Source organism: Spea bombifrons, chromosome 1 (assembly GCF_027358695.1).
Source record: "Spea bombifrons isolate aSpeBom1 chromosome 1, aSpeBom1.2.pri, whole genome shotgun sequence".
NCBI lineage: Eukaryota > Metazoa > Chordata > Amphibia > Anura > Pelobatidae > Spea > Spea bombifrons.
The window spans coordinates 8,232,805-8,245,818 of record NC_071087.1 but is presented as its reverse complement, the minus strand read 5'-3'; the positions used below and the strand labels follow the sequence as shown (position 1 = coordinate 8,245,818).

At 37.7% G+C, this 13,014-nt stretch overlaps 1 protein-coding gene across 2 annotated transcripts in view; it reads right to left on the bottom strand.

Moving 5' to 3' along the window:
* The window catches only part of CTNNA2 (catenin alpha 2), a 609,640-nt gene that overhangs the window by 15,600 nt on the left and 581,026 nt on the right, over positions 1-13,014 (bottom strand). Inside the window, exon 18 of one of the 2 annotated variants that reach the window (XM_053458129.1) lies at positions 9,647-9,793. The exons of the other annotated variant lie outside the window; for it this stretch is intronic. Coding sequence (XP_053314104.1) covers positions 9,647-9,793 — 147 coding nt within the window. The remainder of the gene's footprint in view (positions 1-9,646; positions 9,794-13,014) is intronic. 2 annotated transcript variants of the gene reach the window in all.

The following is a 13,014-nucleotide window of genomic DNA, read 5'->3' as shown; positions in this document are numbered from 1 at the left end:
AACTACCCCCCCCTCTGCCCCTTCAAACTACCCCCCCTCTGCCCCTTCAAACTACCCCCCCCTCTGCCCCTTCAAACTACCCCCCCCTCTGCCCCTTCAAACTACCCCCCCCCTCTGCCCCTTCAAACTACCCCCCCCTCTGCCCCTTCAAACTACCCCCCCTCTGCCCCTTCAAACTACCCCGCCTCTGCCCCTTCAAACCGCACAGGGCGCCACACTCCAGGGGGCGCCGCCGCCGCCGCCGGGTCCTCCCCCGCCGCCACGGGGTCCTCCGCCGCCGCCACGGGGTCCTCCGCCGCCGCCGCCGCCGCGGGGTCCTCCTCCGCTGCCGCCGCCCCCTCTGCACCTAAATGAAAACGTTGTTTTTTTTGTTGTTGGTTTTTTTAACTTTATTTAACATCCTCCATGTTAAATAAAGTTAAAAAAACCAACAACAAAAAAAACAACGTTTTCATTTAGGTGCAGAGGGGGCGGCGGAGGAGGAGGACCCCGCGGCGGCGGCAGCGGAGGAGGACGCCGCGGCGGCGGCGGAGGACCCCGTGGCGGTGGCAGCGGCGGCGGCGGACCCGGCGGCGGCGCCCCCTGGAGTGTGGCGCCCTGTGCGGTCGCACAGGTCGCACACCCCAAAGGCCGGCCCTGTATATATATATATATATATATATAGGGGAGATTCACAATATCATATGCCAGTGTCTGCCTGCCCCGGCCCAGTGCTCTACTACTACTGCAGCTGCACCTCTCTGACCGTCCTAACTCTGGGGGAAACAGAGCGGTTTCAAATAAATAAATACATGTCATCTGAAACGTACGGCCGGGAAACAAATTTCGTTGCCAGAAAACAAACACGTTTGTCCGAATCAATTGCCGTGCACAAGTCTAATATATATATACACACATATATACACACACACACATATATATATATATATATATATATATATGAGAGAGTGTGTTTCATACACGGGTCACAATGCATGCCTTCCAATTTAAAACCTTAAATAGTTGCCAAGGCTCAACAGAGAGAGGAATCACGAGCCGTGTGTCGGGTCTGTTTGGGAGGTGGATGTGTCAGCGAGGTCTTTCGGGCAGCATGGAGAATAATGTGCAGTGTTTTAGAAACGGATCCTATTAAATATTTGAAGTTTGGAGAGGCTTCTCTGTCTTTTGGATGTCAAAGCAAGCCCTGGGCCGTGAGCTCGGGGTTACAGCACAGCATGAAAGCTGATGTGGTCAATGGCGCTTTCTTCTGTAAAGCAACCGAATGACACGCGGACACCCGCTGCGCTCTATCTAACAGGCAGACAGAGTGAACTTAAAAACAAGTTCGGAGAAAAAAAGCAGACTTAACACTACAAATCAATACGTTCCTCTTCTGACACTTTTTTGGAAGGTCACTTAAGTAATGATATGTTTCAATTGCATAATCAAGTTGCTAGTGATTTTTCCTTTAGATGCTGATGGCGTTCCTCTAAACTTCTAGCTTCCTACAGGATTAACTGCTTCTTTGATCCACCGTTTATCAAAGAGAAACAGATATTAAGATGATCTGTAATTTTCCGTAGCCATTTCTTTGAAGAAAAAAATAGAAATTCTGATTTTTATATATATATTTAACAATACGCAGGAATGTATTGAGACTCTCAGTATGGGAGGTGGGCTTTGGTCCTGGTGAAGTCAAGGACACCATGATAACCATGGATGACGTGGGACTAACCGCCTACGTATACTAAATAAGTGTGGGGAGTGGGCAGGGTAGCTTCTTCACATTCAGTTTTGTAGGTTGAAACGTTTCACGTCACCTCAACTCACCTTCAACTAACACTTTAGTAAATATACCCCACTCACCTGATCTAAGGAATGGTCCATGGTCTAGTATAACATCTAGTGAAATGCCCTCCATGAACCTTGTTGCTACCTATCTCTGCCTTTAGTGCCCAACATTCAAAGAGTATTCAAGTCTGAATCATAACTTTTAAATGTTAACTCAATAAACCTCTACAGGCTCTTTTTAATACCCGCTCCAAGGTAAGGTATTATCTACATAGTGAAATCTAATAGAATGTCCTCCATGAACCTCGTTCAAGTCTTTCTCTGCCTTTAGTGGTCAACATTCTCGGAGCATTCAAGTCTAAATCATGCTTTCAGAGTTGGCCTAATAGACTCATTTTAATATCTCAGACTGAGAATAGCTAAAATGAACCAAAACCGGATTAAGATTTCGTAATGCTCAATGCAGAGAACCAAATTGCCCTAAACTTGCACCTTTACACTCAACTTACAATGTAGAGGGGAAAAAAAGAAATGTCGGTGCGCTAAGCTAGTCACAGGCTCAAATAATACAAATGTGTAATACGAGGCCTACCAAACAGGTGTAAGCATGCTGCAAGAAACAGTGTATTGGCTGTACAATGTATACAAAAAACAAAAACTGCCTGCGCTCCTTACCCTAATAAAGTTGGCAACAAATATATAAACATAATATAAATGAGAGGTTTTGGTTATATGAATTGGCCAAAGCATAAAGTTTTTGTTTTTTGTATACATTGTACAGCCAATACACTGTTTCTTGCAGCATGCTTACACCTGTTTGGTAGGCCTCGTATTACACATTTGTATTATTTGAGCCTGTGACTAGCTTAGCGCACCAACATTTTTTTTCTTTTCCCTTTTTGCACATATTTGAGGTTGTTGGCTCCTCATCAGTCTGGTTGCAGCTTGCTATCCAGGGGTTAATGGGGAGGAGGTTTAATTGCACCTCCCCCAACACATTAATAAGGTTTTGGTAGCCGTATAAACTGCTTTGTGTGCCCACTACGTAGGAGGTGAGAGTAGGTTCTCACCCTATTGAGAGTGTGCCTTGACGTGGCGGGTGAGCTTAATTATGCTTTGGCCAATTCATATAACCAAAACCTCTCATTTATATTATGTTTATATATTTGTTGCCAACTTTATTAGGGTGACAAGCGCAGACAGTTTTTGTTTTTTGTATACAATGTAGAGGGGAGCAATGTTTAATTACTTGGACTCAAGTTTTTTTGTTTTTTTTGTTATTTTCTGGCTTTGCTTCATTTTTTTTTTCTTTCCAAAAGAATAAAAAAGTTAAAAAAAAAAAAAAAAACATTAAAAAAAATGTCTTCAGACGTGGAAAGAATAAAATCAAATTATATTTATATATTTATAGCCAAAGCATGTCTGAAAAATTACAATTCAGTGAAGTAAACGGACAGGGAATTGTGCAGCTGTGCCCAGCGGAGATTGTTGGAAAACTAAGTATGATATCCGTGTTTTTTTTAAGTTTCATTTTGCTCTTTTTAACAATAAAAAAAAGTATGTGTGCTCCAGCGCGCGGCTACTTAATTTATGGATTCGCCTGCAAAATGTATCCCCCTAATTTGTTATTTTTATAGATTCGACCCCATTAGAGGTGTGCGTTCTATATAAATCTTTGCTCGTTTTTGTCCTGCTGTTTTTTCATTAGGGCCTCCATCCCTGCTCACATTAAAAGCCATCGTTCATGTATCATTCAGCCATGTGAACGATTACCAAATGTCTTTCAGTTGTCAGACTAATGAGACCAGGAAATGAATGAGAAATGGATGCCTCTGTCTCCCGGGACGGACCAAAGTGATTTTTATCATCTCTTGTACAATATAATTGTATCTCAAATGCATACCTTAGTGCTTCAACGTGTCTGCCTTTGACATGCTCCCCTAAAGATGGGTATGTTAAATCACATTAAAAGGCATATTTTCTCATACATTTATATATATATATAGTATAGAGAGAGAGGGGAGAGATACAAATATGGATAGATATAGATAAATCTATTATTTCAAATAAAAATTAAGGTCCTCTTGACCCCTTCTTAACCAAAAGGGGTGACGATGGACTTCCTTTCCCCCTGCCCTGTGTATGGAGTTAAAATACATTGACCCTATAGAGAAGAGCAGACCCCGCTGATCTCCCATCCTGGTACTTGTGGGTTGAAGGGGGTAAAGTTGTTAATGCTAAAAAAAAAATAACATAAAACTTAAATATGAGAACAATAACATAAATAGCTCACCCCTACCCTGCCCTCGCCTGGTATGGCCCATCCAGTGCACCCAATGGGTGAATGGAAGATGGACAGTAAAAACCTTGGCTAAATGATGTTTTCAGCTTATCTTTGGACATCAAACGAAGCCGTCGGACGTGATGGAAGGGGGCTTTTGGAAAGAAAAAAAAATGAAGCAAAGCCAGAAAAAAAAATAAAAAATACTCCAATGGCATCCAATACGAAAAGGGCCACTGGCTGCCCTGGAACATGTTTAAATACTCACATGTACCTTTAAGGGGGGCAATTATCCCTCCCACCATAGATTAAAAGGGGTTCGATTTTTTGTAAAAAAAAAAAGTTATTTATTTTAAACTTGAAGCATGTTTTTTTGTATTTATTCTGTAAGCACATGTGATTTATCATTCAACACACAAGCTTTAAGGTGAATATACAAGTCTCTTTGCGAGTGTTAGCATGCATGTCTGGTCAGCTGCGTTAACCTACAACTTTAACGGCCCCTCAGCTTCTTAGCGAATACACCCCAGGGAGATATGTAGAGAGGGGTGATCCAGATCACTAGTATTTATTTCTTCCCGCTATAGTCCGCTTTAAAGGAATGGCGAAGCCTTATCGCTGCAAAACCTTTGTTTGCAACAATGGCTAATTTGTGAAATTGATCCCTGATACTGCTAGAGTTCTAAACAGCTGTGACAAACTACACGGCTTCTAAAATGTAATTATATGGTTTGTGTCTTGATTAAGACAGGCTGATTGCAATATAGATTCCATTAAATAAATGTGAATGATTGGAACTCACAGGCATCCTTATAATCTACAATTTAGCCTATCCTCAACTTGACAATGTCATTTTACGCACACGCAAAACAGAGCCTGAGCAGTCAGGAAGGTTTTAATATCGTTTTTAGGCAATAGGTCCCTATGCTAACCCGATGGACATTGGTAGCTTAATGAGTTAACAGCTGAAGGAAAAAGATAATTGGAACCGAGCTACATCTTAACCTGATGTGTCCTTACAAAACACTACCAGCATCATCATCATTTATGAGCATGTATATCATGTCATTCTTTTTTTTGCTCACCCCTCTGGCGCATAAGGGGTTAATCCTTACTGAATTGCATTTTTCATTTATATTCAAAGCTTTCCCGCATGTCTCCCTAATTTCCAGTCAAAAGAAAATAAAAAAAACTAAAAAAAATAATATATATATATATATATATATATATATATATAACATATATAGCGCCATCAATTTTGACATTAAACGGTCTTCAGCAACCGCACCTTGTTAGTGAGTTTGGCTGTTTCTCACCCAGTTTAATTCTTCCTATGCAGCCTCAATTAATTATTGGTTTTTTTCAACCTACATATTACATTGATGATCATTAGAACCCGTTTGGTATTATTATTGAATCGTACGTCAAACTATAATCCTGCAAAATCCCTGACTTTTTGAAGATAATGGGTCACACGAAATGTCGCTTTAACTTAGACTTTTCTTCTGTCCACTCACTAAACGATAAATATAAACTATTAACGTGTCTATTTTTTAAAGCATTTTACAGTTTTTTTTTGTTTTTTTTACACCTGCCTAAAACTTTTGCACCGTACTGTATATGCCGAATAAATACATTTATCAAATATTATGTATTATCTTCTACAATTAGCAGTGATATTAGGCCTGACCCAAGGCAGCACCCCCAGCCATATATGAGGTCATATCCCAGCACATGGTAATGCATGCTCGGCAAGCGGAAGAGGTGGGGAGATCAGAGATGTCTCTTATTAGCGGCCCATTGAGCAGCAGAACGGTAGAAGGGCAGATCGCCCAAGAGGGTTGGTAAAGAATATTGGCTATTTTTAACAATTGATTTTAATGTAAAATGACACTTTTTACAATGTAAACCTCGGTATTGTTCAATCTAATCTGCAAACATTAGAAATGGACCTTATCTAGAACATGGGAGCAGCCATCTTAACTTTCTGTCATGAGGTTTTCTCTCCCTTTTAGTCATGTTGCTGGTTGTTGTTGATTGGTTCAGGGTGGCGGAGGAGACGGGTGTGAGGTTTACGATGCTTGTTGTGTCAGTGAACTTAACGGGCTTTATTCACTAACCCCTCTCAACCTTTAAATAAAAACAACGACCACTTAAAGAAACGCTACAATGAAAGCTAACGGAAACATCTGCACTAAAGTGAATACATTTAATATTTTCTAGATAAACTCGAACATGGAGAAATTAACCCTTTTTGTTTAATATGTGCCAGCATTGCAATGCCATATAGAATAGTGTAGTTTATATACAGCATCCGAATATAATGTATTTTTATAATTACCAATAACAATAATTTCAATAATAATGATAATAATTCATAACTACTGGGGGGGGGGGTGCATCAAAGAAAAAAAATAAAATAAAACAAATGTTAAACTAGATACCATGACTAACAATTTTATAAATTCCAAGAATTGCAAAGGTATTTGAAACCCACGTTGATTTTTTTTTCTTTTTAGGGTTTTCGCAAACTTTTTGCCTTTTTAGGGTTCACATATTCTGTCAATTATTGCCGAAAACCTTTGTAATTTGCAGGAATTGGGATCAAATGGTACAATTCAAATATTTTAGACAATTGAGACGAGAAGGACTAAACAGTATTAAAGTGGAACGTGTTCACAACAAGCATACTGAGTGACAAACACCTAGAAGTTGTTTTAATAAATGTATGGTAAAATTTGTGGGATACTTGACTGCCTCAGATTCTGGCTGAGAAAATGGGAGTCTTGGTCCTGTAACATAGAGTTAAATTATTCCTGTTCTATGTACCAAGCAAGGGTGTTACGTCTTCGTGCAAAAGCAATAAAACAAAGCAAGAAGATTGATAACGGAGACTTAATGTCAGTACCAAGAAGGGGAAATTTTACTCAAGAATGAGAGATTATCGAATTCGCATTACACCATTAGCATTCTGGGTAGCGTTTACAACGTGCGCATGTATGCACGAGGCAGCCATGTCAGTCAGTGGGAAGGAGCCTGCTATATGAAGGAGAAAGATTGGGCTGACAACAGCATAAATCACGGCACACGCTAATAAAGCTCTTTCAGGTATGATAAATGTTTCAAAATAAAGCTGGCATTTCGTAATGCTAGAGCGAACAACTAAGCCATTAACAAGGCTTATAGCGGGGGGCCGCGATAACTCCCCTCCAAGAGGGCCGCAAACAGGCCCGAGAATTCAGCGAATCCCTGGCGGAAAACAGGCGGTATACTGAATTCTAATCAAGCTGGGATGTACAAAAATTATTTTCCGCTTAAACTGATATTACCAGCAGTCTCCATTTTCTGTGTGCAATAGTTACAAACCTTGGCATAGATACCTGATGCTGTATAATAGAGATAATATAATATATGTATATATACATATATATAATATGAAACAATTCATGATGATTTGATATTACCATTTATTATTATTATTGCTTTATAATTGGTGGGCGGTCACACTGACGTTAATGGGAGTTCCCGCTTACATCGGGGGCGTTCCCACTTGCGGGAAACACCCCCATTTTCAGAGGAAATGGGCGTGTCAAGACCCCGCTCCCGCGACCCGGAAGATTAGGGTCTTGACCCGGAAAACCGGAGGAGCAGCGCTCACCTGGCAATCTCCGGGTCAAACCCGGAGAGTTCCCAGGTATGATGATCACTCCAGACTTACACACCATTTAACTATCTGGGACAAAATACCTGAAATTCCCACCACAAGGTCAATCCATCTTCTTCTTGTATTACCGTATATTGTCTATTATATCTAATAGCCTCCTCAAAGCAACAAAGCGATTAAAAATCCTAAAATCCGAAAACCGTCCTTTTATAATTTTTTTAATTTATTTGACAGATTGATAGGTCACAACAAATGAATTCCTGGTTTAATGGACCCTTTCCTACCTTTATATATAATACATATACAGTATATATAATAACAATATATCAGATGTGCTTGCCTTCTTCAGGTGGAACTGCCTTAAGAACTTTAAACATCAGCTATGAGTTTATTTTATTAATTTCTAGTCCAGGAAAAAAATAGATCTACCTTTTTATTTGCTGTTCAAACAATGTTCAGGTTTTATTGAAAGTTCTCCAATGGACAAATGTAGTAGAATATCTTAGGGTTTAGCCACCGTTATTTTTTTTTTTTTTATGCTTATTAACGACCTTGTCAAAGGCATGGAAAGTCGCATCTCATATTTATCTAATTATACAAAAAACAGGTGCAATAATAAATTCAGGATGTTTTATCCGCGTAGAGTGACTTTGGTAGGACATCACTTTTAATGTACGCTTGCATCATAAAATGTAAAAAAAAATAAAAAAAAAAAAATTAGGTTACGAAAGGCTCAAGCCAACAAAATTAAACTTGCAGATAAAGGAGACGTTACAGGAAAAACGGCCACAATATTTTTATTAAAGGCCTTAAAAAAAACATAATCTGAGTACACGCTTTTCAAGGTTAATGTTACGTGTACCAAAGTACCGCAATACATACTAGAACTGTATGGTATGTTGCAAAGAACCATCTCCACCATCCATTGGTGGCATCTCCCAAAAGTCTTTGGCACAACAACAGCTGCTTTATCTGCTTATACGCTAGCTCTACCTCTACTACTTAATTAAATATTTTGTTTATGTTAAGTTTATGACCGATTCACTTTATGTGTTCTGTTTCGTCTTCAAGTTTTCCATCCTGATTCACGTCAAAAAAGGTAAATCCTTGACAAGTTCCCTGAAGTTAAATTATAGAAAGGTGTACTTTCGCATACCCGCGCATACGCACATACGTACACTATGACATGCACCCAATCAATAGCACAAATCAATTCCAGCTATTTTGTTTACAAAACTAGATGTACAGATCAACGCTTTCAAGTCTTGTATGTGACTGTCCTTTTCCATAATAGCTTGACTTTGGGTAGCAGGACTGACAGTCCCTCATCAATCAGTCTGATGAACATTTCATTGAAAAGTGTCTGATGATTCTCGTTTTTGCTATGATTTATGTACTATACGTTACCGTCTTTTGGTAGCTTCTTCGTGAAATGATAAGACACGCAGACACGCAGAGGTGGCGACGAGCATACGAAGAAAGGAAGTTAAGACCAAAGTCCCTCCGGGCCTACAACCTTCAGATGACCCTCTCTTACCCTTTGTGCGGTTTCTCTGACATCTTGACAGATTTAATAAGTACCCGGGAGGCACCACAAGAAGATAAAAAGAACGAAGCAGCCCATCTCGCTTTTCTAAAATGCTGCAGAATACATTAAGAGCCAAACAGAAGCACAGCTGCCAAACTAAGGTAACGCAAGAAGCCATCAATCCTAATTCCCAAACCATATAAAGCAGGCACCAAATGAGCCATAGATCTCATTCTCTGCGCTAGATTATTTGGAAAACCTCGAAGCCAAGCTTTTCACAAAATGCAAGACAGGGCAAGGATAAGGTCAGGCCAAGCATAAGCGGGGAAAATAATGTTTGTTCCTTTGACTTGGTAGAATGCAAAATGAATTACTGATGCAGATTAAATTTGGAGTTACTTACCATGGTAGAATCCCGGCTTCCGTTCCCGAAAAGGGCGCTTTCAGCACAGGAGGGAAGTAGGTCGAGGGAAAGTTGACTATCCCTGCCTCCAGCTATGACATCACCTGCTACTTCATAAAAGGTATTGAAAGTGCTCTGCACTCCAGTCTAATTTCCGAGAGATACAGAAGAGAGAAAGATTAAGAGTGTGAACGATAGGAACGCTGAGGCTTCTTCAGAAGAAAAGCATAAAGAAAAATAGGCATGTGGGTTCCAAATAATAATAAAAAGAGTAATGATTAAACTAAATAAATTCTATCCTAGGATTTGGAATTGATCAGTCAGTATTACACAGCACAAATGGATATTTGGATTAAGTAAGAATTCCTGAATCCACAGTCAAAATGAGACTGTTTGGCTTAGATTTCTCGGGGCTGTTATTTTTGGGTGGAATAAACAGACTCATATTATATTTTTTTGTAAAAAAAAAGTGTGATGGTTTATCGGCTCCTTCAACTGTCTCTTCGAGAGGAGCCAGGGACAAGGGCAGAGCATTTTGACCATTTTAAGAGGCAGCTGGTGATGTCATCACTAAGGATGGGTGAAGATTTATTATTACCGTATATATATATTTTTTTTTACAGATTAATCAAAATGTATTGAAATGCCAGCATGGGATGATTTGTATACACATTAACTCAAGTAATAAAATAAAATATGGGCAACATAAAATAAATTGATTATGTAACAATCAAACTATGTAAACCAACAAAATAAGCATTAAACAATATATATTTCTGGATTCCAATGGCATTCACAAAATTCAGGTTGCATTAAAAATACCTATACGATTTTTCTTTTTACATTAACTATATCTTAAAAGAGGTACGTTCACCCATCCATAGGCAACACATGGATTTTTATACTCATCACAAAACCAGTTACTGTATAAATAGGAAGTCTAAAATGTATAATAAAAATTCTGGCCAATCGAGGCAAGTAAGGATCAGGGATATTATTAAGATTTACATAACCTGCAAACCGATTTGTGCCATGTTTAAGACACATTAGTCACAGGCAATAAGACATTTAATATATGTGGGTGTGTCTAAATCTAAAACTCATTTTAAATTATTAAAAATATTACAATTTATTTAAAAAATACATCCAAAAATACAAAGGTAGATATCATGCCATTATTTTTATTAATAACAATTAAAAAATATTACAATTCAAAAAAAAAAAACCTCAAAAAATAGAAAGGTAGATGTGAGTCACCACTCAAAATGTGATTCCCTGAAACAGTATTCAAATAAAATAAATTAAAAAAATGGAGACCCACGTAAAACAAAGTATAAATGTTTAATAGAGATATGTATTTGTTTGAAAAATATTGGTAGGATTTTTTTTTACAGAACTCCTTGTCGAGAGTATGTCCAGTATACGTGTTTGACGTTTTATGTACCACTAATACATAATTTCATTATACATATATTTACAATAAAATAAAAACATTCTAAATACATACCCAGACTCGTGTAATAATATAACTCCCAATTTACTAACACAGTATATTATAAAAAAAAACACATCTACATTTTCTTTTTATTTATTTATCGCAGGAAGTACATTTATTAGCAAGAATATTCCACCCTCTATAGTTTAATATTATTTATTTTTTTATTTTACGTCTAGTCGGGTAAAATGGGGTAATAACTGTGAAATAAACCAAAATTATCATTCGCTTATTTATAAAAAAAAAAAAAAAAAAAAAAAAAAAAAAAAAAAAAAATCAACAAAATAATTGAAAACATTTTAACTTTTTAATAAATGTTCATATAAGTCGAATCATTATATTGAATTGTTATTTTTTTGCACCCACTCATGATATAACAATTCCGTTTTTGTTTTTTTTTATTACTAACTGCAATGGAATAAGCTAATGTGATAATTATGTTATTAATAGATGCCAAATATTACCGGCATTAATATGTGCTAATTACATTTATATAGAGAGAATTCATGATGACATCACTGATCCTTTATGAAGACGCTACCTAACATAAAAATATATATTTCTATACGCTGTTTACATTTTATCTTCTTTTACCTGGAAAAAAAATCACTTCCTCTGATACACATTGCAAAGTGCTCCCTTTTAAGTGGACGTATACTATACACGGATCTCTTTCATCTTCGAGATAAGATCAAAATGAAACGAGAAAGGAATTGAACCAAACCGATAGCTTGGAAATATCTTTAAGACATCTTTAAAAAAAAATGCATTTTCTTCGCCAGGATGCATTAAAAAAAATGTTTAAAATAATTATTTCCATAAAAAGGAAATATATTTGGCTGCGCAGGGTGCCAATGGCTTGTTTTTGAAAATCCGCAGGTCCGAATAATAGCCAAAATGCATAGATTGTGGGCCAACTATTATACTTTGCTGTTTGTTGAGTGGGGGCTATTGAAAGGCTATTCAGTAACACAAGAGCGGCAGAGGAATCCAAGTGTTATTTGTGAGAAAAAGATAAAAAAAGGAGAGATTTTGCTTTATTTGTGACAAATGATCTCAGGGTGCGAAGAAGACGCAACAAAGAGCGTTTGATGAGAAAAAGAAGAGAAGGCTATGGGAGAGAAAAATATGTATTACGGGGAAAAAAGGAATTTAATAGAGCTAGTTGACAATGCAGGCATTCAGATCAGTAATATCCGCAATTTGTTCAGTTTTTTTTACAATGCATCTCCCAAAGCGTTTAAGAGAAAATTTGTTGTGCATTATTGCTATTTTTTATTTAATTTTTTTGCACCGGCTTCTTAGAAATATTCCAGAACGTATCCATCTTCTTGTTTTTTTCCAAGAGAAAAGAGAGGTTCTGTGGATGAATAAGATATTCGGGGTATAGATATACCGACTGAAGAGCAAATTGGAATTTGTTGCATTTAAAAAAAAAAAAACTATTTTAGAAAATATGTTTTTGAAAAATTCTGGGCAATCGTGGCAAGTAAAGACATGTCCTCTTCCGATAGGAGAATTTGTTTTAAAAAAACTGCAGAATTGGTCAGTCAGTTGAGTCAACGGAGAAGAAGAGAACGGGGAGAAAAATCCACATTAAGAATAATTCGTTTTATTTTCAGTATTCATTTATTTTAGTATATTTTGAGCCATTTTAATGTAACAAGTTGCAGACTATGAATAAATAAGAAATACTTTGTAAGAGACACACGCATTCATACATACACCTCAATGTCACAGCACCACCATATTGATTCAAGGATTTTACCCACGACCCCTGATATTTCTTTCCGGGGGGGGGGGCAAATATCCTCTCCCACCACAATACCTCCGTACTTCCTCCCCATTGCCTACCTCTGTTGGCTCAGAACTT